Source organism: Cricetulus griseus, chromosome 7, assembly GCF_003668045.3.
Source record: "Cricetulus griseus strain 17A/GY chromosome 7, alternate assembly CriGri-PICRH-1.0, whole genome shotgun sequence".
NCBI lineage: Eukaryota > Metazoa > Chordata > Mammalia > Rodentia > Cricetidae > Cricetulus > Cricetulus griseus.
Window position 1 is genome coordinate 90,449,788 of NC_048600.1, and position 25,523 is coordinate 90,475,310.

Consider the following 25,523-nt stretch of genomic DNA (forward strand, 5'->3'; position numbering starts at 1 on the left):
TCTCAAAAGCAACATTATTAGTTATTTTTAATGGTTATAATGAAGCCAATTTTCTTCACAAAGAATCTACAGGAAGATTTAACACTGTATGATTCTTGAGTACAACCAACAAATTAATACAGATTAACTATCTCACAAGTCCCGACAAGCACTGACTTTTGAGTTCACAAATTTTGAAAATACACTTTAAGAAACACCCTCCAGTCACTGTTCACAAACCCAGTTGCTTTCTTAAAGCAAGTTCCAGGGTTCACAGTGTTCTATGCTTCCAAGGAACTCGAGATCCTGGCAGTCATTAGTCCTCCTCTTTCTCAATGTAAGTCTTTGCATTAATCCGCGCCATCTGCCTGGCCAGGTACCTGTCTCTCGCTGACATCACAGTTTCCTCATTGCTCCGCTTTGCAAACTTGCTCAAGGCCTCGGGGGGCTTCGATTGCTCATTGCCCTTCTCCTGCCTTTCCTCTGCCAGTCTATGTTTTGTTGCTAGTGATGTTTCAGAACGAGAGGGCTTCTCTTGGTCCCCATTGTCCTTTTCCATGTTTCTTACTTTGTTGGATCTTTCCTGGTCAAGAAACTCATCCTTTGGTCTAGATCTTGGGCTGCTTTCCCTTCTGTCTCGATTTCTTTCTTGTTTTTCCATCTCTCTGTATCTCCCGTTGTTTTCATATCTTTCCTTTCTTCCTTTCATATGTTCTTCTTTCTCTTTGCTTTTCTTTTCTTTCTCATTGTATTGGTCGTGGTCGTGGTCATTCCACTGTCTGCTTTTGTCTTGTTCTCTGGAGGAGTATTTCTCCCTTTTCCATTCTCTGTCCTGCCTTTCTCTCTGCTCTCGCCCCCTCACATTATCTTCTTGCTCATGCCTCTTCCGGTAGTGATCTTTGTGATCGATTTCTCTGTGCCTGTGAGAACTCTTTTCTTTCCGGTGGCTGTGGTCCATCTGACAGCTCTCCTGCTCTCTGGCCTGCCTGTTCTGGTGCTGACCTCCCTTTTGGTCGTGTCCTCTTGACTTGGGACTTCTGGAATGGTGCTTAGCACCATGTCCTCTTTCTTCACTAGAGGATCGAGAGTGGGTCCGATTCTTGTGATGCCTGGGGTACTTCTTAGTCTCTTCTTCCCTTCTGTGGCTGACTTTATTTTCTTCCCTTTCATCATCCTCACTGCTCTTAGTGTCAAAATCACTGTCAGCATCGGGGTTTTTCCCCTCTCCACCAGCTTGGAGAAGGCAGTTCTGCTGCAGTCTGTCCTCTGAATTTGCTTCATCAGAGTAACCCCTAGGCTTCTCTTCTTTTATTCCAGTCCTGTAAAAGAAAAAAAAAAAATCATATACATAGAAAAAACTACTTTATTAGTTGTGGAAAACAAAGGAACGCTCATGTGAATTTTCTCAACGCTTTACTCAATACAACTAAATATGTCCTTCTGATCATTGTCTACTTATCTTTCCAATTAGTACTTTCAAACAGCTTCGAGCATTTTAATGCTGATAGTAGTAAAATAAAGAACACAGTCCTTCTCTCTTAGGTTACCAGAACCTTTAGGAAAGGGTCTGTACAAGGTCTCATTTTTCTTTCTAGTTCTAGACAAAGAATAATTAGGAAAAGTATGCCATGGATCTAAGTTCTATTTTCACAACATGAAGTTCTTTCATTTTGTTCTTTAAAGTCCTAACAGTACCAAACCTAATTCTAAACATTACTAATTAAACTTTTCCAAGATTAGAAAGGCATCGTGACCCTGATACAGTGTCTCAGTGCCTATCACAACAGAAAAGAAACTGCTCAACCTTCCTGGCTGCTGCCATCAGCAACCCTAAAATTATTTATATGACTACATTTTTCCAGCTGGGTGATTAACTCATTGATAACACTCATACATGATTGCTTGTTCCTAGTGTTGGAGGACTGGCTGGAGTTAAGCATGCTAGTCAAGTGTTCTAAAATATCCATGTCCTCTGCAAATTCTCCTTTACATTTAGCTGTACTGTACACATGACACAATTAGCTTAGCATTCCTATAATACTTTAAAATTTTATGTAAGCGTCTTCTAATCCTTCGCTTTTACCAGATCAGAGATGGATAAAGAAAATGTCTAAAGAAATGGTAATAACTACATTTGAGCTGTTTGGTATGGCAGTCATTAGCCAAAAATGGCAACATAATACTTGCAATGTAGAATTAAGATTAAAATTTTAGATTTTATTTACTTTTAAGTTACCTGAACACCCAACCTATGGCTCCTGCTGATATTACACAGGACAGCTTTAGGCTCTTATTTGTGACTATGACATTTATAGAGGCTGGGTTCCCCTCAAGAAGATAAGCCACTTTTGTATCACATGCTATCTGATGATCATGTAGAAGCACAGGCTGTGTGACCCAACCCTTTACCAATCTCTCCTTACTTCTTGCAGTAATTATTCTCAAGCACCAGAGCTATGTTTGTAGTTTTGTTTGGTTCTTCCTTTAAGGCTATATATAAAAGACCCATCAAGCACTTAAATATTCAGAAATTTTATACACTAAAATGTTTTAATATAAAATAATAATTTTTTGGTGAGCTGTAGAATAAAAATCACACCGACCTGAATCTTTAGGTTTTTAAGTTAGGAAACTGTAAACTCACTCACCCAATTAGGTTTTGTTGACTGACAACACAATAAATACCCAATGCTGTAGCCTTCTACTCAACAGTTTAAAATGACTCCCAAATTGCATAACCACTGACTGTCAAGGCTATCTTTCTTCTAAACATTTCACTTGCCGCCTCTTACCTGGCTTCACGGAAGCTGGACTTAGGAACTGCTTCTTCACCAACGGCTTGATTTAACAGGTGCCTATAAAATCCACTAAGATCTTTCTGCTTGGTCACATCCAGTCGTGCTGGAGGGGAAGCAAAGACAAACTGAGATTACAGATTCAGCAAAGCAGAGCACAGCTTCATTTCACACATGCAGAAAATATGCCATACAAAGATGAGTAACATCCTCTAGCCCAGGTTCAGTGCTTTTAACTGACTGGTGTGTCTATGCACAAGCATGTGGAGGCCACTGGATAGCCTGTGGGAGCTGGTACTCTCTTGCCATCCTGCAGGCCCAAGGAATCAAACTCAGGTTGTCTGGTTTGGTGGCAAGCTCCTATACCTGCTGAACCATCTCCCTGGCCCAGATACAACCTTACAGATTTACTTTTCTTTCACTTAAAATTGAAGAGCATTTGCCAATTAAATTACTGATAAGTACATATCATAGTTTGGCCTTGAGAAGCACTCAATTCAATGGCTAAGATATTCCGTAGCCCCTGATTATTAATGATATTCTTTTTCTAACTGCCCAGTTAATATTCCTTGACTACTGTTAAACATTTTCTCATTTAGAATATGGAATTAGAGTTTAAAGTTTATTTATGCTTCTGGTAAATGTAATGTTGTTATGCATTATACATGTTTTTACATTTGGAATTTCTAAGACAATGGCTTGTAATTATCACAGTTAAAGTAATAAAATAAGAACTAAATGAAAAGCCCCAAAGGACTAACGGTCACTTAAGAGTTCAGCTGTGTTTTTGATGTAACCCTGCCTCTACCACCATACACTGTTGTCTGGCGACAGAGCAAATGGCTCGGGCAGCAATCTGCTGCCGTACCTTCCTCCTTTTACCTTCCAGGGCAGCCGCCTTCTTTTCTCTTTCCTCCTCTTCAGCTCTTTCTTCTAGTTTTTTTTTATAAGCAGATGTTACAAATGCCTCTTTGTCATCAAATTCTCCCTTTTCCATCTCTCGTTCTCTCTGTATTTTCTTTTCCATTCTTTTTTCCTGTTCCTTTTTTCTGATCTCCACTGCTTTTAGTAAGTTGTGGATATATTTGGGCTAGAGAAAAAAAATTTTAAAAAGAGGAAACAAAATGACACCCGTTAATATAGAAATATTAAATTTAAACAGTGTGTCTATATAAAACTCAGAATAAATTTGCTAGCAAAACTACTACTGAAATGGTTTCTACTATGAATTGAAGTGTAGCAGAGGGAACAGTAGCACACACTTATAATCCTAGCCTGTGGGAGTCAAAGGCAGGATAGTCACACCAACTTCAAGGTCAGCTCAGTCTAATACCTGGTTTAAGGTAGATGAGAGCTAGAGAAACTTGCTCCCACGAGGTGCATAGACCAGACTGGCCTCAGATTCTTGGCAATACCGTTGCCTATCTTCCTCAGTGCCATCATGTTTAGTTCCTAGCTCCTAGTTTTCTTTTTACTTTGTTTTATTGAGATAGTACATAACACAGTCCAAGTTGGCCTTGAACTTTCTATATATCCAAGGATGGTTCTTATCTTTGGACTCTCCTGCCTTAGTCTCCCAAGGGCATATGCCACCATGCCTGGTTCTAAAAGATTATTTTTTGAAACAGGGTCTTACCATGTAATCCCAGCTGTCCTTGAACTCATGCCCACCTGCCTCTGCCTCTCAAGTATTGGGATTTAAAGTGTGTTCCACCATGCCTGGCTACTTGATAGTCTTAATTCAACAAATGAATGAATCAGAAAACAAACCAGAAGCAGTTTAAATCTAGTATACAGAATTGTTAAAGAAAAATTTTCAAAAAATTATTCGCAAAGATTGCAAGGTAAAAAAAAAAAATCAAAATACTGAATAATTCACTTTACATCTGCTAGGGCCTAGATTCTAAAACTCAAATCTATAATTTAGAACCAAGAACTCATTGCAATAACTAATTTTATTTTTTACTTAAGTCACTTTCAAAATAATACCAAAAAGCCAAAACCAAAAACAAAGAAAAAAACAAGGCCAAAATCAAAGAAAGTTGTATTTCAGCTACTAACCTTCCGGTCTTTTCCCAGCAGCAGCTTGGGATTACTTTCTTCCTTCTTTTTCTGCATTTCATCATAGATGCTGTCATACTCATACACAGTGGAATCTTCTGCAAGGGCTTTCTGAATCTCCAGTTTGGTCTTTAAAAAAGGTAAAGGTTTAAAAAATATGCACCAGCCAACAGATACCACTAAAAAAGAAGTCTTTTTTTTTTTTTTTTTTTCCAGAAAGGTTCATACATTAGAAATGTGTCTTAGAAACTGTACAAGATGGGACATGAATGTGAACTCTACAGCAGACCATCTGGGTTTAAACCCTGGCTCCACTGGCTCTGAGCAATTTGTGTGCTTTAATTTTCCTCACCTAGAAGAATGATTATTATATCTGTCAAGTTGTGATAACACAGGGAGTAAGTGCTCAAACACTAAGACATTTTCAATTATATACAATTTTGCACATCAAAAATTTCAAAAGTCATAAGGATGACTGAGCAACACATAGACCTGGCTTTTTATGTTATGTTTAATAGGTTTCCTAATAAATTGAAAAACATTAAAGTTCCTAACATTAAAAAATCCAAACACAGCATTAAATGGGAGCCATATTATTAATTTTTACATTATCAATCATATAATGTCCTCTGCTTTTATCATGTTTCTATCTTTCTCTTCCTTTTATGGCATATCAAAATCTTATCTAGAGGCTAGAAAGACAGCTCAGGGGTTAAGAGCACTGGCTACTCTTGTAGGGACCTCGGTTAAATTCCCAGCATATGCCAATGTTGGTTCACAACTGTACATTAACTCCAGTTCAGAAGATCTGATGGTCTGGCTTCTGAAGACATCAGTCACACAAGTGCACATACATGGATAGATATATACATAGTACATACATACATACATGTGAAACTTATACATATGAAATAAATTTTTTTAAAAAAGAAATTTACTACAAGTTTCAGAGCTAGCTCAACCCTCTACCTCTCAAATGAGGCCATCTCTGGGAAATTTAACTATCAACATTGTGTTTGAGTCTGATAAAACACGGTACATGGCAGTATTTGACTCTACTGCCCAGGAGGGCACAAGAGGGAGCCCAATCCCCTGGAACAGTAATGAACATGTGGTTGTGAGCTTCCAGGTGGGTGTTGGACCTGACCCTGGTCTTCTGCAAGAGTACTCTGAACTGCCAACCTATCTCTCCAGCCCCTGAACTCCTAATAGTATGTTTAATGTTACCACCTTTTTACTGTTCCACAACTGTAATTTTTTGATTCAACTCATTAGCTTCTGAAATGTGGAGCTGTACATATTTTTCTTGAACTGCTATATGACTTGTTTAATATAGATGTTAAAAGGGTCCTTTTTAAGAAAGGGTGATATAATTATTCAAAAGAATCCACCTGGTTATCTTTAAGTTTCTTTGCGGCACTAAGGATTGAACCCCAAGACCATACACATGGCAAACAAATCTATTACCACTGAGCTACACCCTCCCTCAGTCTGTCATACGTTTCTATACTAAACCTTCAGAGTCTAGAATAATGCATATATAAATAAATTTTATCTGGATTATTGTTAAAAATACCAAGAATCCCACATCCTGGACTTCTCAATATTCAGAAACTGAATGATAGTGAACTGTTGCTCTCTCCACAAACTAGCTGGGAGAATCCAAAGAGGGAAAAATGGCATCTAAGAAATACTACATAGTCACTTCCAATACCAACAACACAACATCTGGAAGTGGTGGCACATGTAATCACAGTGCTTGGGAGGTGGAGGCAAAAGGTTTAGGGGTTCAAGAACAGGGCTGGCTACATAGTGAGCTTCAGGTCAGCCAGGGCTATAGAAAGACCCTGTCTCTCAAAAACAACAAAAGATAGGAGTACTCTGAGGTAAATATATGCCTTTAAAGAATTATATCAGGGCTGGGCAGTGGTGGCGCATACCTTTACTGCCAGTACTCAGGAGACAGAGACAAGCAAATCTCTGTGAATTCGAGACTAGCCTGGTCTACAGAGAGTTCCAGGAGAGGCTCCAAAGCTACACAGAGAAACTCTGTCTCAAAAACCAAAACAATAACAACAAAAATTATATGGGGGGCAGTGAGGGCTGGGGGCTAGAGAGATGCCATATTACAAGTCCTGAGGACAATGACAGTCAAGTCCTGAAAATGGCTACAATATTTTAACACTGGGATGCATTTTTGTAGGGCTTTTAATTAAAATTTCACTGTAATTAATTCCAAGAACTTAAACTTGAAAAAAAGCTGGTAAATTACTGATAAAAATAGTACCAACAAAAAAATCTCTGAAAAGGAGCTGGTGAGAGGGCTCAGTGACACCTAGCCTGACCAACTATGATGACTGGAGAGAGCAGTCCTGGAAGCTAGCTTCTGACCTACTCACATATACCATGTCATACTCCCAACCTAAAATTTAAAAACAGACGTAATAACTAAAATAACAAAAAAACCAAAACCAAACCAAACAAACAATAATAAAATAAACCTGGAAAAAGTAGTATGAAGCAATGCATGGTGGTATACACCTATTATCCCAGCACTTGGGAGGTTGAGGCAGGGGCATTAAAAATTCTAGGCCAGGCTAGGTGATAGGCAAGACATTATTTCTAAATAAATATACTAAGACAAACAAACACAACGCAGGACAGGAGAAATGGCTCAGCAGCTAAAAGCCCTTGAGCAAAACTGACCCCCACGTTCAAACCCTGGCACCATGGACAGGGATGTGGTGGTGCACATCTGTAATCCCAGCACTGCTGCAGCACGGTGGGAGGCAGACACAGGAAAACACATTGGCAGAAACTAGAAATAAAGAGTTCTCTCCCTAAGAAAGTGAGGGAGAGAACCAACTCCTGACCCTCACACATGCAAGGGCAATTCAAGCTATTCAAGCTAAGGGTAATAATCTTAGCATTAGACTTATTTCAATTTAGATAATTACACTAAAATGCTGTATTTAACAATGACACACAGTATTTTTTCTAGTGAAATAGGTAAAGGACAAAATTTCACCATCAGTTCTGTATAACTCAGGTCCAAATAAATAAGGAAAAAAAGACTATCAAAGTATCATCCATTTCCTAGTTCATATTTTCTTTACAATTTGGTAAATGCTACCAAACTTCATGATAAAAGTTAGTTTGGAATTAAAGCAGCAGAGGTGAAAGTGGGGACACGAAGAAGCAGAGGCAGTCACGGCGGGGAAAACACAGCAGCGGCAGGTGAGAAGGGTGCACTAGGGTAGCTCTCTCTCTCAACTTTGTTCACCGCATTATACTTTGGACCATCAAAATCCAAGATAATGGTATTCTAAAAGCAGAAATCAGTACATTTTCAGATCTAGTTGTGTCGACAAAAGGGGCAAGTGATACTTTCTTAGTCAGAAGCACAGGTGAATTCTCAGAACTTTAAAAGATAATGGATGCCTGGGAAGCAGTGCTTAGAGCCACCAGAGTGCTTCTAACAAAACCATTGTCAAATAGGACCTGACCATTCCCCCTTTCTGGCAGATGAATTTGAAGTAATTGTGCAATCACTTTGTCTATGGCTAGACATTTTCTTCTGTTCCAAGCTTAAGTTTTGCTAAAGTTCCAAGCAAAATTCAATAAAGAAAACAAATTCCAGCAACCTAAACAACCTATTACCAGACTCCTGAGTCAGTCAAAAGCAAGGCTGTAATATAGAATTAATTATGTCTTCCTTTTAAAGTTTATAAAGAAAGTCTGCGAAATATATAAATTGAGAAACACTTAATAAATTTTAAGAAATAAAATAACTTCATTACACACATTTATTCTATTCTCCTCTCAGTACTAGTACTAGGTACCAAAACACTTGGTAAAATGCATTTCCGTCTTTCATCCCTACCTGTTTCATGGCCTGTTTCTTAGCAGCTTCCCTCTGAAGGCTTTCACTCACGGAGGTCTGCAAGACAGAAAAATGTCATTGTTTACCTAATTTAAATTCCTTTCCCAGTATTCTGATCAGCAAATGGTTTCTTACTTAAGAATTAAAAATAAAAAGGTAGTACTAATTAAGTTAACAACAGGGTCTTTCCCCCTAAATGTCAGGAGACAAATTAATTTCCATTGTAATGCATCAGAACAGACTCTAAGACACACACACACACACACACACACACACACACACACACACACACACACACACACACACAAAGCTGGTTGTGAATTTTGTACACTATACATCTGAAGTGGGTAATACAGAATAATGAGCTATAGACATAGGTGGATCTCTGTGATTTTGAGACAAGCCTGGTCTATATAAAGTGAGTTCCAGGACAGCCAGAGCTGTTACCCAGAGAAACCTGTCTCAAAAAAAAAAAAAAACCACAAAAAACAGAAACACACTTAGCATTACAAATAGAAAGTATGAACTGAAGCTACAAGATACTGCTGCAATCCAGCTGAAATAGCTACTATCTAAAAGACAAGTGCTGCAAGGATATACAGAACAGAGAGCCCTGCCAGGAAGTCACTTGGGGAAACAGGGTTAACTACAATGTAATCCAGTAATCCTATTATTGGGTATTCAGCCAAAGAGAATGGAACTAGCATGTTAAAACACTACCAAAGTATAGCCAAATGCATTGGTCACTGAATCCAGATCTCCCAGGTAAGCAACACTTTCAATAAAAATTTTTGTTTGTCTTTTTGAGACAGAGTCTCACTACTGTAGCCATGGTTAGCCTGAATCTTGCCATGTAGACCAAGCTGGCCTTGAACTCACATAGCTCTGCCTGACCCTGCCTCCTAAATCCTGTCAGATTATCAATTTAAAACATTTATAGGAATAATATATACTGCCAATGTATTTTATGTCTATCTTTCTAATTAGTGCAAATGGATTTTTATCTTCCATAAATCAGAGACAGGAACAATAAACTTATTAAGGGAAAAAATGGATTTTATATATAGAGAAAACAAAACCATGATATATAACTATTGTCAACACTTAAATTAGTATACAAACAATTCTGATTTTGCCTAAGACCACTTCATAGTAAATCTAAAATGAAACTTTAGCCGGGCGTTGGTGGAACATGCATTTAATCCCAGCACTCGGGAGGCAGAGGCAGGTGGAATTCGAGGCCAGCCTGGTCTACGGAGCGAATGCCAGGTTAGGCTCCAAAGCTACACAGAGAAACCCTGTCTCAAAAAACCAAAAAAAAAAAAAAAAAGAAAATTCATTACTGGTACTGCTATTCTTTTGTTTAAAAAGAAGAAAAGAAAAGAAAAGAAAAGAAATAAAGAAAATAAAGAAAAGAAATTAACAGGTACCTTTTTGTTGAACCATAGATTACCATTCATTTTAAATTTAGGAAGACAAAAATTATTCTCTAAGAAAAAATTTAAAGAGTTTATAATTATAAGCAAGAAGAAATATAAACATTTGAATCATCCTAAAAGTGAAAAAAAATCCATAAAGATACTTAAAAATACATTTTCTGCCAAAAATCTTAAGGAAAGAAGCCTACAGAACCTGAAACCTTGCAAATGTTTTAATTCACCAACCGACACTTTAGATAGCACCTAAGTAAGTAGGGTTTTGTCTGTTTAAGTTTCAAATAAAAAATTACCACCTATAGGTATCCATCACACAATTCTAAGGGCTAAAGACAAAAGATGATGTTGGCGGTGGTGGTGCACACCTTTAGTCCCAGCACTTGGGAGGCAGAGGCAGGTGAATCTCTATGAGTTCAAGGCCAGCCTGGTCTACAAAGTTACACAGAGAAATCCCATCTCAAAAAAGCTAAAAAAGACGTAGTCAAGTATGGTCATTTTATTCTTGGAGAATAAAAGTGATTCAATCAACCCAATGTTTGCTACATTGAGCTTAGTGAGATCTGGTCTATAGGGGAGACTTTTTGGTCACTAGTTAGTTGATCTGCCTCCTGGGCTGGGATGATTCGTGAGAGAAGCAGCTGGCTTGCTTTCACCAAGAGGCTGTGTAACAATCTGAAAAAACTTGAGGACACTAAGCCACTATTTATATTAATTTTTTCCCAGTCATAAACTCTGCTTAAGAGTTGTGAAGAATGTGTGAGATTTTTATTATGAGCTCAGACTGAAGACAAAGCCAACTGTCCTTATCTATAAAAAAAAGAGGAAGAAATTTTGGCTTAAAATTGTTCAGATTTCTGAGTGCAGGAACAGGTCAAGCACACAAATTTATTAAATATCGTAATATTTCAGATGTAGAGAATTAATACTTCAACTTAAATTTAAAAATGGCTTAATTATTTTAACACTTTTAAACCATCATTTGAGGATCTTGTTGTGTAGAAGACACCATTCTGGGCACTACTGCCAGTAAATAGACACTTAGACACCTAATAAAACATCTCTGCTCAAATAGATGTTTATAACATGAAAATGAATATATAGTGAGTCACTCCTAAGAAACTAAAATTTCAGAAATTATCCAATTAAAATTCCAGAAACTGTCCACCTTTAATCTAAGCTCTAGCACTGGAAAAGCAGAGGCAGGCAGATCTCTGTGTGTTCAAGGCCAGTGTAGGCCACATAGGGAGTCCCAGGCCAGACAGAACTATATAGGGAAACCCTGTCTCATTAAATATGCATTTTTTCCCAGAATATATTAGAAGTGCTTTGTTAGGACTAGGGCCATTTTCCACTATTCTCAGTATTTCTATTCTCAGGAATAGAAATAACTGGCTTTCCTTGTGAGGAATTCTGTATGAGCTCCTATTTTGTGCACAGCTTTGCTTCTTTTGTTCATGCTGTTGTACACACACTTGACTTTGACCTATTTCTGGCTACACACTCTAGATTCACCTATTTTTGGTTACCTGCTTTCTGTTCTTAAAAAAAAAAAAATCAGTCTTAAACTGCAGTATGTCTTCATTCTAGACATAATTTAACTTATTTACAATGTTTAGATTCAGCTGCTATACTATAATTTGTCTCTTATTTGTAGATTATACTTCTGATTTTACATCCTATTAACTTGACTTTACATGTTCTGGCTCTGACTTCTATTTCTGAATTACGTCTTTAATTCTGTTCTTCTGAAGAATTGCGGTTTCCCTGCAACCAATATTCCTAAGCACTGGCCCATTACTTTATCATTGGCTTATCTCATTCACTTGATTGTGATAACCAATACTCACCTTACTTTAAATAGCCACCATATAATTTTTATCTACTTTAATGCTTTCCCCCACCTTTTAACATTTTAATTCTTAGATAGATCCTCCCTGTGGGGCCCAGGCTGGCCTCAAATTTGTATTATTCCATTATTCCTGCCTCAGTCTCTTAAATGCTGAAGTTACAGGCATGTGCTACCATGCCTAGCATGGTCTGGCACACTGAAAAAAAAAAAAAAAGGGACAAGGGAAATGACTCAGGAGTTAAAGTGTCAGTACTGGAGTTCAGAACTCAAATGCATGCTGGATGGGTGTGTGGCCCACCTATAAATTCCAGCTTCAGAAGGCAGAGGCAGGGGATCCACAGAGGAAACTGGCTGAATGAATAGGGCATAAAAGTAACCAGGATGATTCCTGACATCTACTTCTGGCCTCAACACAATATATATATATTTGTAGTTAGATATGGTGTTAACTGAAAATAAGATCTATACTTCAAACTCTCAAATACTACATGGGTGTTTGGGATATGGCTAAGTGATAGAAGACTTACCTAACATGCATGAGGTCCTGGGTTCACTCTCTAATACAAGTGAAATAAAATTTAAAAACCACCAGCTAGACATGGTAGTGCACACCTTTAATCCCAGCAGTTGGGGGGCAGAGGCAGGTGGATCTCTGAGTTCAAAGGCAGCCTTAGTTTTAGGGTTACACAGAGAAACCCTGTCTCAAAACAAACAACAAACAAAAAACCTACCTAGACAAAAATAATATATTATTTATCAATCACAACATGGTATGTTTAAAAAGGAAAGCAAGAGAGGATAAGGGATGTGGTATATAGTGAACTAATAGATAGCTCAGGACAAGAGTCATGCAGGATAATGATTTAGTGTGCCTTGAAATGACAGTTGTCAGAAACCACTCAGAAGAAGTCTTCTGTGTGTGTAATGGCTCTTGCCTTTGTTGAAGCACTATCACACAGAAGTTTCTACACACTGCATGTGCTAATGTCACAAAGGATGCAGTTCTGAAATTACTACCTTACCTGCTTTGTATGAAAATTGCTCTGAGATAAAAAGCCATGAGCAGCATAACGGAAACATATAAGGTCAGTTTTGGATTGCTCATAATGAAAACAGTACAGTTCTCTAACACATAAAGTGTAAGAACCTGATTAAAGGAAAAAAAAATCAGAACATATTTTCTATGTCTCACTATATCAGCCAAAATTAGCGACAGAAAAACAAGTATTTATAAGTTTAATGAAAACATGTATGCAGAAAGGTATCTCTTCCAACTTTCTTTAACTTACCAATAAAATAAAAATTCTGTATGTTTTTTCAGTTAGAAATATAAACTTGTTTTCAAAAGCACCAATATAAACCATGATGGCAACAGCTAGCACACTCAGAAGAGTCAAAGGTCTTATTATCCTTCCTGTGTGAGCTCAATTTTAATAAAATACACTTGGCAATGTATTTCTCTTTTTAAAGACAAGAAATAGTTTAGGACCCCATAGATAATAGCAATGACCAAGTCAGGTGTGCAGTGTGCCCAGGACAGACTTTATTAGAGTTCTGTTATAAATACACAGTCTCTTGACACTAAAGATTGTAGTTCTTGCAGATAAAGCTGGGAGGCAGGAAATGAATCTCCTCCCAAATGCTGCTTCTTATCTTTAAAGTAACCTCAAATTATTACTAAACTAATAAAGTAATTTTGTTTCAGAAAGTGATTTGATCTATTTTATTTTGAGCTTTTGATAAGTCCAAGAGTGAAATATGGGATTATTACTTTTTGTCTGACTATAAACACTGAGACATGTCATAAAAATAAAGGAAAAGCTTTGCAAAAATAATTTTTATGGTAAAGCTGAAATAAGCAATATCAAAGCCTGTCAGTATAGTATATGAAGATGTATACAGTTTTAGACAAATAAAAAACTAATTTTGTTATTTAACTCTGCAAATTTAGAGGTAAAAATTTTACTGGCTTCTAATTAAATTTGTCAGTTAAATAGGATAAGTGAGAAAGAGGCAATGAGCTTGTACATAAACCCAATAAAATACTAGTTCCAAAAAGCAACTATGAATATTAGTGACTTACTTGTGAAAGATTTCTAATATAATGTCTCCTAGCTAATAGCTACAAACTGGAAATTAAAATTAAAAGGCTACAAAAAAGCAAGGCTACTAAATTACCAAACACCTAGTGGGATGTAGCCAGCCCATACAACTAGTGATTAATGATGGTAATGACTGTATACAGAAAGGGTCCGTCCTTCCGTAGTAACACACACACAACTCACTGCACTTTTACCATATGTCAAGCACCAAGCTAGGCACTGCAGATAAACTATTTTCATCTTTAACACAAACTTTAAATAGCAAATATCACGGGGTCAGGCTTTGGAGACAAGGTTTTGCAGTATATTGAAGGCTGGCCTTTAACCTAGGCTCCCTCTACCTTGGCCTCTGTCTTGTTGGGATTACAGGTGTGCAGCATGGTAAACTGAGACTAAGAGAAATGAAACAATCATTTACAATACCAAGCTAAGAAAGTAAAGTTCAAACTTTGCTACAAACTGCAAATTAATACAAGCTGCAGCCTTGTCTTCCTCATGATCTCTAGAAATGACCAGGAAATCCACAACTGTGGTGAAAAGTTAAGAGTTACCCTCTATACTTGAAACTCAAAGACAGAAGGCAAGGAACCAAACTACCCACAGAGACTGTGTGCAAAACACAGGTGGGAGTGGCTCCAAGGGTTGGTATTTTGAAGCAAGAACATGAATAGCAGAAGACAGATTAATTGGGGATTTCACATTAAAAGGAGCAATGTAAGTTGGGCATTAGTGGTGCACGCCTTTAGTCCCAGCATTCAGAAGGGAAGCAGTCAGATATCTGTGAGTTCAAGGCCAGCCTGGTCTACAGAGCAAGTTCCAGGACAGGCTCCAAAGCAAATAGAGAAACACTGCCTGGAAAAACAAAACAAAAACAACAACAACAACAACAACAAAAAGAAGCAATGTAGATGTGGACTTTTACATACTGCCTTCTTTGGGAAGACAAGTAACAGATTTCATTTCTGCCTTTATTGGAAATAATACAGAAGCACAGACAGACAAGATGTCTGGTCTCAAGTATGCCACTGCCCCGGACAAGTGGCTAACTCAATAGTAGAACACTTGCCTAAAATGTGTCCTATGTGAATTTGAGAAGGACTGAGTAAGGTGGAGGTAAAACACTGCCAAGTAAAAGAAAAAAGAAAAGAAAACAAAACAAAACAAAAAAACCCAGTTTTCAAGAACAAGAAGTTCAAACTGCTAAAGTAAAAAGTTCACCAAGTGCTGGGCCTAGACACACCTTAGGGCAGTGGTTCTCAAATTAAGGGTCAAGACTTCTTTGATGGTTCAACAACCCTTTCACAGAGGCCACCTAAAACAATCGGAAAACACAGATATTTACATCATGATTCATAACAGTGGCAAAATTACAGTTATGAAGTAACAATGAAAATAATTTTATGATCGGGGAATCACCAAAGCATTAGGAAGGCTGAGAAGGCTCCAACAGAATGTAATGTCTCTCAAGACTGTTTTAGACTCCTTAAATTATTGGGGACATCAAAACCTTTTGTCTATATAGACAGATTTACCATATTAGAAATTAAAAGGTGCTTACTGCCAAGTCTTGAAACTGAATTCAATTCTCAGAATCCAGGTAGAGAGAATCAAACTCCTGAAAGCTGTCCTCTAACCTCATGAGCACACATGCACACAACTAAGTAAAATTTAAAACTGTTTAAATGTACTTCAAAGAAATTAAAGCTAACAAAGGCTGGGCATGGTTCCATGTAACTATAATCCCTGCACTCAGAAGGAAGAGGCAGGAGGACCAAATGTTCCTCAAGATGCTGTCACAAAGGGGAGGGTGTTCAACCCCTCCAAAAGGCTGTTACTTAAAAGAAAGAAGCCAGGTGTGATAACAAAGCACCCAGGAGGTAGAGGCAGGAGAATCATTCAAGGCTACATGGTAAGTGCAAGGCCAACTTGGACTATACATGAAATCCTGCTACAAAAGAACAAAACAAAAACAGTGGGGGCTAGACAGATGGTTTAGTGGTTAAGAGCACTGAGTACTCTTCCAGAGGACCGAGGTCCAATTTCTAGCATCCACACAGTGGATTAAAACCATCTATAACTCTAATTCTAGGGGATCAGTTGCCCTTTTCTGGCCTCCTCAGGGAACTAGGCATATAAACAGTACACAGACATACATACACACAAAATAATTTTTAAAAATAGTAAAAGATTCATTTTATGTTACATTTTGTAATTTAAAAACAGTTGTGCATATATACCAAGACCAAGAGGGGTTTATGTTAGTATTTAAAAAAGTGGTCTCACTTTAGGAAAATTTATCAATGTAATGCATGACAGTAACATACTGGAAAAAAGAAAACAGCTAATGAAATTTAATCTAACACCTAATACAATTTTTTTTTGACTGTCCTGGAACTCACAGAGATCCTCCTACTTTTGCCTCCAGAGTGCTAGGATTAAAAGTGTGTGCCACCACCACCTGGCTTCCTTTTTGGGGGTTGGGGGCTAATACAATTTTTAAGCACTCATAATTATTGGGAAATTTTCACTAACTTATCTTGTGTTTAATCTGTCTCATGTTTAATCTGTCTTCTAACATATGGTTTTAGTCTATTAGTCATGAATTATGTTGTGACACATGGCATATTTGTTATCATGGGTACTGCTAAAAAGAATCATCAGGCATGGTGATACCACTTGTAATACTATTTGTAGTACTCAGAAAGCCGAGACAGGAGGATCACAAGTTCAAAGTCTGCTACATCAAAAACAGAAGAGGTGGAGAGAAGAGGGGGAGGAAAGAAGAGGAGGGGAGCAGAGAAGTCATGCAGCCCAGTAAGGAGCCAGCAAGTGACAGACTGTTTGCCAGATCCAACTACCTGTTTATGTAATTAGAATTGCATTAGTAGGCTGAAGAGAGCTCAGTAGTAAATAAAGCTAACTCTGCAATCATGAGGACCAGAGTTCAGATCTCAACACTCACATAACAAACTGGGCAATTCCACAAACCCCAGCTCTGAGGGATGTGGATAAGAATTGCTGGGTCTTGCTGGCTTCTAGCCTGGCTTAGAAAGCCCAAGCCCAAGGTTCAGGCAGAGACCCTGTCTTAAAAGAAATAAATGGAAGGTGACAGAAAAGGGCACTTGACACCTTCTCTGTCTTTCATCTTCACATGGATGTGTACACTGGGGAAAAAAAAATCAAAGAGTATCTCATAGGAAGTAGCTTTGGCTCTCAATTCTGAAGGATGGCTATAATATGGACATGAAGAGATATATGCGAAACTTTCATTATGAAGAAAAACAGAGCTGTAAGAACTAATAACATGGCAGTATACTTTGAATGGACGCAGAGTTAGGTGAAAATGCTAACAGGCATTTGAAGGTCAAAGCATTAAACAGAATTAAATTTAAGAACTGAGGTGTTATAAAATGATTAACTTGTGCTTTGTGAAGATCAGATTGACTGACAACATATTTAAAATTAGCATAGAAAGAAAGCAATAAGGAAACTATTTAAAAAGCTATTAAAATAATCTAAAAGATAGGCATAAAAGGTTGGTAACCAAAGGACTGGAAGAGAGGACACACTGGGAAAATGGCATGATCAAAACCTACTCAGATGACTGTACGGAACATCAGAACATTAGGACAAGAACCTCTCATTGTCTTTGCTATCTTCTCTCCTCTAACAAACCACTAAGTATTCCTTATTAGTTCAGATAGTTAAAAAACAAGAACCCATAAATACAAGCACCAGAATACCACTTTTCTATGCAAAATTAGCCATGGGGCTAGGGAATGACTTAGCACTAAGGACAGAGTTCAAATTCCAGAATCCTTTCAAAGATGGATGTGGCAACCTCACTTGTAACTCCAGTGCTCTAACTGCAAGGTGGGAGGCAGAAACAGAATTCCTGGGAGCCGGAGAGCCAGCTAGCCTAGAATATGTAACAATAAACAACCAAGAGCTTGCCCCAAATATGGGGGCAAACAAGAACCCACACCCCAGTCTGTCCTCTGAGGTGCTTTGGCACAAGATAAACGCGCACATTACACACAAAAAATAAACAAACAAAACCAGCCCAGAATATAAGCACGTCAATACCACAGAACTCATGTGCTAGTGCCCCCTCTGCTGGACCACTGAAGATAAAGTATGATCTAAAATTTGATATCTTGTTTCTGATGAGCCATGAAGAAAAAAAAAAAAAAAAAAAAAGCTAACTAAAAAGCAAGAGCTTTGCATTGCAGTAGTTTTTCTCCAGCTGTATCTAATGCTCTTCTGAGGATCCACAAAGTCTGTTTCTATGTATCATCAGTACTTTAGAGAATTTTATGGCTGTTTAAACAGCTGGTTATGAAAAAGAGGTTTTAACATTTAGACTTCACAAATATTTAAATAACCTACTTTACTTCTCAGTACAAAGATAAACTGGGATGAGGTAGATAAATGTTCTTATAGGCAAGTAAGCTATTGGGGGAACAGTTTTACACCCTGTCCGTTAAGAACTGAACTGTAATTCCCTGTCAACTGCTGCTGGGGAGGTAAAGAGGATGCCAGGGAGCGAGGTGGTGGTGGTGCACGCCTTTTATCCCAGCACTCGGGAGGCAGAGGCAGGCACATCTCTGTGAGTTCGAGACCAGTCTGGTTTACAAGAGCTAGTTCCAGGACAGTCTCCAAAGCCACAGAGAAACCCTGTCTCGAAAAACCAAAGAGGATGCCAGGGTTATTTCTCCTACCTAAAACACAATCTCTACCCTCGTTTAAGATTCTTCTAGAATCTAGGTAATTCCAGTTCCCACCAGGTAGTCTTGGCCCCTAGATCCCAAAGCCCATCATATGCCTCCATTTATCACTACTTCTTCCCTTCTTCCTACTGCTGTTTTCTGGTCACCTCACCATTTCCTATTTTTGACTTCTCAAGTCTTTTACAATCTACATGACCAAAGTTCCGTTATGGAAGAGAGGGAGGAAGAAAGCTAGAGTTTTGACTCTAGAGGACCCTTGATCGGATGCTACCACCCTAGTTTCACGACAGAAAAAAAAGAGCAACAGCATCAGTGAAGTTTCATATTGCTTTGTTTACAAAGCATGCCAGGATGATTAAACGTAAAAAGGAATGATAAACTACCTAAGCTTTCTGTAGGCTCCATGGTTAAAAATAAAGAGTGACTTGTGTATTAAAACAAGCCACAGAAACACCAGACATTTAATGGAAAATAGTCTTTTTTCAACAAATGGTGTTGGAAGAACTCCATAGCTACATGCAAAAGAATGAAATTGGATCACTACTTCACACCACAATAGATGTGAACCTAGTGGCCTTCACTTATGTAATGTTTTTCTGATATATGGCACCAAAGCACTAGCAACAGAAGAAAAAAAAATGCCTTCCTCAAACTGAAATTTCCCCTTCAAAGCACATTAACAAGAAAATGAAGACAACTCACGAATGAAAAAATTATTTACAGCTAGGCGTGGTGGCGCACGCCTTTAATCCCAGTACTTGGGAGGCAGAGGCAATCAGATCTCTCTGAGTTCGAGTTCCAGGACAGAGCTGTAACACAGAGAAACCATGTCTCAAAATAAATAAATAAATAAATAAATAAATAAATAAATAACAAAAAAAACCCACCAAAACAAAAAAAAAAAAAAACAACAACACAATAGACATGTTAATGTGTTCAGGAGACTTCAGTACTTGACAAAGTACTATAGGCAACTAAAGAATGTTGAGAGTGGGAGAAATAGTCTTCCCTAGGGAAGAGCATAACTGACTAACCTACACATAAGTAACAATGACTGAGCAGGTTATTTTATATATTTAATATACAAGCCAGGCAGTGATGGCACACACCTTTAATGCCAGCACTTGGGAGGCAGAGGTATGTGGATCTCTATGAGTCCAAGCTCAGCTTGGTCTACAAAGAAATATCAAAAGCACAATGAGGTACCACTAGAAAGCTATGTTCAAAAAGAAAACTGGGGGCGTTGGTGGTACCACGCCTTTAATCTCAGCACTCGGGAGGCAGAGACAGTCGGATCTCTGTGAGTTGGAGGCCAGCCTGGTCTCCAGAGCGAGTGCCAGGATAGGCTCCAAAGCTACACAGAGAAACCCTGTCTCGAAAAACCAAAAAAAAAAAAATAAATAAATAAAAAAAGTAATGGGGGCTGGAGAGAGGTTAAGAGCACTGACTGCTCTTCCAGAGGTCCTGAGTTCAATTCCCAGCAACCACATGGTGGCTCACAGCCATCCGTTATGAGACCTGGTGCCCTCTCCTGGAAGCAGAATGTTGTATACATAATAAATAAAATCTTAAAAAAAAAAAAAAAAAAGGTGAGGTAGCACAACCTTTAATCTCATAACTGTGTTGGGGGGATGTAGGAGTGTTAGGACTGCTACATAACACCAACGGGAAAGCAGAGTGGTGCCACTACTCTGATAATGCCACAATTGTTAATATAATTTCCAGCAACCGGGCTGGAGAGATGGCTCAGAGGTTAAGACCACCGACTGCTCTTCCAGAGGTCCAGAGTTCAATTCCCAGCAACCACATGGTGGCTCACAACCATCCATTATGAGATCTGGTGCCCTCTTCTGGTGTGCAGATATACATGGAAGCAGAATGTATAATACATAATAAATAAATAAATAATCTTTATTAAAAAAAATTAGTGATGGTTGTACAACTCTTAAAATGAGCTATACAATGTAAAAAGGTGAAGTGGGCTCTGGGATGAGACCCCTTTCCTACAAGTTGCCCTCTGACCTCCACACAAGAACATGGGCCACACAATCACACAGACATACATATGAGCATACACAAACAAAATAAATAAATAAATGAAATTTAAAAATAAAAACAGAAGGGGTTGGGGATTTAGCTCAGTGCTCACAGAGTGCTTGCTTAGCAAGCTCAAGGCCCTGGGTTTGATCCTCAGCGCTGGGGGTGGGGGTGGGGGCATAAGACACAAGTATATGGCATGTAGATGGTATCTTAGTATTTTCTTAAAAGGGCAAAACCAAGTCAATGAGATGGCCTGTCAGGTAAAAGTACTTGCCACACAGTATGACAACCTAAACTTGATCCCTGGAGCTAATAAAACAGTGGGGGTATGGGGTTGTGCATCTGTAATCTCAGTGCTCAGGAGAACTGACCAGAGGTCACCTCCACAAACGGGAATCTCTTCTCTCCTCCCCACTCCCATTTCTTCTGAGACAAGGTCTTCTTGGACCTACAGCCCAGGCTGGCCTCAAACTCTTGACTCTCCAACCTCAGATTTTTTCCCCTTCTGTGCTTCACAATTCAAGAGCTATCTTCTCAAGATAAACACAAGATAAAAATGGGATGGCATCACTATGTAAACTAAACACAGTACTCAAAAACTACTTAGAATTGTAAAGTTGACATTTTGTACAAACAGTGCAAGATATCCCACAATCTGGCCTCAACCTGCTAAAATCTCATTGCAACATTTTTTTCCTTCTCTAAACATTCTCTTATCTAAACACTTACTCTACAAAAATGCCTTATAATTATGTTCTTTGTTCTCTCTCAACTGATTTGATCACCACCTTTACCTTTTTTCTTTTAAACTCAAATCTAAACTAGCTTTAGAGGCTGCTTAAATGCCTATTCCTGCCTGGTGTTCCTTTAGCACAATGGATGGTTTTTGTCGCCTATATTTCACTAACATTTAAAGCCCTATTATTCAAACAGAGCAAGAAAGAAAAAAAAAAAAAAAGGAAATGTAGGTTTGAGAATCTGATAGACTCGTGTTCAAATCTTATTATTACATTTATTTACGTGTGTGGGGTAGGGGGAGGGGGGCACACAGGTATCATGGCACACAGAGATCAGAGGACAAATAGAGTCAGTCCTCTCCCTCCACCATGTGGGTCCTGGAAACTGAGCTCAGGTGTCAGGGTTGGCATTACATGCCTTTATGGACTAAACCTTCTAGCTGTCTCCTGTATTCAAATCTTAATCTTGCCATTTACTTATTAGTTCTATGGACTAGTAATGGAAAAATTTCGTAACCTATTTGAATTTCAACTTCATCTGTAAGATGAAAATAAGACACATATCACAGGGTAATTTTGACTATCAAAGGATAGTAGGTATACAGGAATCCTTACTAATTTAATTTCAATCTGCTTCAGTGTGTTTACATGTGTCTTTGTCACTTAACTTTAAACTGAATGAAAACACTATGCAGATGGCTTTCAATTTATAATGGGGTTAAATCCCGAAAAGCCTTGATATCCTAAGGAAAACAAACCATTTACTATTGCTGGGTGTTGTAATATATGCCTTTAAACCCAGCACTCAGGAAACAGGGTAGAGACAGGCAGAGCTTTGAGGCCAGCTTGGTCTACACATTAAGTTCCAGGTCAGCCAGACTATACAGTGAGACCCAGTCTCAAAACAAAAACAAAACACCACCAACAAAATATATTTAATATACCTTAGCCTCCCAAACATAATAGCTTAGCTACACATTATATTGTAGATGGGCTATTTACCCTCTTGATCCCATGGCTGTTATCTTTAGTCCACTAACTGCCCAGTGTGCACAAGAGTACTATACAGCTAGTTCAGGGAGACCAACATTCCAAGTATGCTTTTACTGACTGTGTGCTGCTTTTGCATTACCATAATGTTCAAACTTATAAGCTGAGTCAATGTAAGTTAGTGAGCTTTATCTATTTACGATGTTCCCCCCACAGCTATAGAACTAATCAACTCCCTGACTCCCAGGACTTGGAGAGAAAGTCATGGCAAGATGATGGTGAGTTTTCAGCCAGTCTAGCTACATACTGAATTCCAGGCCAGTTACTCTGTCACACATGGAGCTCTTGCTTCAAAACAAACACACAAAACAAACTGTGCTAATAAAATCTGAACCTTTTGTATGTAAATTTAACTTTAATTTTTAAAAACCATGAGGCAAATACAACCATTTTTTTCAAAAAGAAAAAAGCAAAGAATAAAAAATATCTACTTGTGCTAATATATAATTAGAAAAATCTAAAAGAGAAGCTTTTTTTTTTGTCAAAGCAAACAAGGTGACAGATTAATCTGATTCAAGAATCTTTAAGAAACATAAATGACTTTAATGTTAAGACAAGCACACACTTGACCCACTGGCTGGCGCACATACCTTTAATCCCACCATGCAGGAGGCAGAGGCAGGAGGATCTCTGTGAGTTGGAAGCCAGCCTGATCTACAGAGCCAGTTCCAGGGATTCACAGAGAAACCCTGTCTTGAAAATCAAAACAAAACAAAAAAATAGAAAATGTTCATATCAGACACACAGTTTTATCAAAAGTAACTATTCAATAGCTCGATTATAACAAAGTAATTACATTTAAAAGGCACTGAAGGAATAACTACAAAAACCATTTATGCACAAAGAAATTCAAGAAATAACTACAAAAACTATTTCACAAAGAAATCATCATCTTAGGTCAGTTAACACATTAGAAACTAAGAAACTAGCTCATTCCTAGAAACATGTCAGGAAATCTGTAGCATCACTATTAGTGTCTGGAAAAAGTGTACAAAACTATCTAAAAGTAACTAATTGTATGGGGTAGAGGGGGTGGCATCTTAAGTCATACAGAAAGTAACAGCAGAGCTCTCTTTAAATAGTCCTTTTGAAAGGTCTGTAAATAACACTCCAAAACCACTGTACTGACAACTAGCGAAGGTGAAGACACAAATCCACAAGCAGTTTTTAAATACAGGAGTTCAAAGTAAGTTTTCCTTACCTCATCATCATCATCAGAATCATTCCCAAATACTGATGGTTTTTGCAAAACTCGGTGCAACGGCTGTGTTTTCTTTGGCAAAATAAGCCCATACCTGCATATTTGTTTTTGAAATAGAAATCATGCCATTATCTTTAAATGTTAAAACATAGCACACCCACTACCTCTTCTGTTGAACTTCCCAAATCAAAACATATCATTACACCCTATGAACACTTAACGGACTTGCTGCTTTGCAAAGATCTCAAAATTCTAATGTGTCATGATTTTGTAATTATTATCTGTCTACCGGAGCCAAACTAAAACATTATTTTTACTAAGGAAGAGAAGTAAACGAAGAATACAGGAATGTTTTAAATAGTGACGTGACAGTAATTTCAACAGGCACACAATTTGCTAAAAGTCAAAATGTTCTAAACTGTCATCTGATCTTTTCCCACTACTGTGTAATTACACAGTTCCTAAGTTCTTAGAATAATGAAACCCACTTAAACTTTTTAGAGAATTAACTGAGAAACCCAAGCGTAAATCCGGGCAAGTTCCCATTCTATTAGGCTCAACTGCTTTTGTCTGTGAGCATGTCACCACGGGGTTTGCTCCCATCACCGTCGGTTGAGCTCACTTGCTTTGTCTTAGCGCCTCTGAGAATCCTCATCAGATTCAACTCAGACCGTTTCTCGAGGTTTCTGGCTTTGAAAACTGCAGAGGCCACGGGACGTGGCATCGGATGGGTTTACACACCCAAGGTATCACCTCAAGCACGTTTACAGTGTTTGTCTTTTCATGGCAGCGTACAACCCCACTTCCTATTTGCCTACCCTTTCCTGTGGCTTCTCAGCACCACACTCCTAACACCAGAGGGAGGGCGGGAAGCAGGCCTTGAGCGTCTGCCAAGGAGAACCAGGCCCTCTAAGGGACCCAGGAGTTTCTCTTCTCAGAGCCCCTGAGCGCATCCAACCGGGAGAAACTCAAGCGCGGGGTAGGAAGCAAGACTGAGGGGCCTCAGACCGAGCTTTTGGAAAATAGAAAAGTCTCGCTCTCTGCCCCTCAGCCTAACTTCCTTTATTTCCTCACAAGTTTCTCAAACTTCGGGCTTGCATCCTGGAAAAATGTACGGGGCGGGGGTGGGGAATCTATGTTGCTCGGGACTCCTCGCCTTCTCCCGCCTCTAGCCCTGACGGCAGCGGCCCTGCACTTCCGGCGACCTCTGACGCCTCAGCCTAAAGACTCGGGCTCCCTGGCTTCTCACTCCCCGGCCTGACCCTAACTCCCGCATCACTCACTGCCTGCCCGGGACCGCCATCTTGTTCCCGTCTCCGCTGGACGTGGCTGACGCGGACGTGACGCTGACGCCGACGCGGGTACGCACACTTCCGGTGGCTGGAACTCGCCTGGCGGAGGGATGTCGTCCTGGGGATGTTTGCACGACAATGCGAGGCAGCGTCCTACCGCCGCGGTTTGTTTCGGATCCGACAAGTGTTCTCGAAGTCGACGCTAGGAGGGGACGACAAAATTGGCTCTTGACGCGCGATCCTGGGACGAGCCGCGTCGCCGGAGATAGAATCACAAATCCCACCGCGCGCCTTTTGAATCCTGCCCTGGTGGGGGTGGAGCCAGCAATCTGAATTTAATTAGCTTCCAACCCGCTACCTACGGATCT

The 25,523-nt window shown here is 38.9% G+C and overlaps 1 protein-coding gene and 1 non-coding gene across 7 annotated transcripts; both read right to left on the reverse strand.

The window, feature by feature from the left end:
* Nsrp1 (nuclear speckle splicing regulatory protein 1) lies at positions 1-25,298 on the reverse strand. Of its 6 annotated transcripts, none has more exons than XM_035447631.1 (8): positions 25,147-25,178; positions 23,864-23,957; positions 15,346-15,417; positions 8,719-8,775; positions 4,836-4,964; positions 3,657-3,864; positions 2,772-2,880; positions 1-1,298 (listed from the first exon to the last, which is right to left on the reverse strand). In XM_035447631.1, exons 4-8 carry the CDS (start codon positions 8,725-8,727, stop codon positions 296-298), a joined length of 1,458 nt encoding a protein of 485 aa, XP_035303522.1. In that variant the 5' UTR covers positions 8,728-8,775; positions 15,346-15,417; positions 23,864-23,957; positions 25,147-25,178; the 3' UTR covers positions 1-295. The 6 variants fall into 6 exon arrangements, with proteins under 6 accessions (XP_035303522.1, XP_035303523.1, XP_027282487.1 ...); XM_035447632.1 differs by lacking the exon at positions 25,147-25,178 and adding an exon at positions 24,682-24,833; XM_027426686.2 differs by lacking the exon at positions 25,147-25,178 and adding an exon at positions 24,486-24,638.
* Mir423 (microRNA mir-423) lies at positions 24,846-24,923 on the reverse strand. The gene has a single exon (NR_105237.1). It is a non-coding gene; the product is annotated as a microRNA mir-423 (primary transcript).
* Positions 25,299-25,523: the final 225 nt, after the last annotated feature.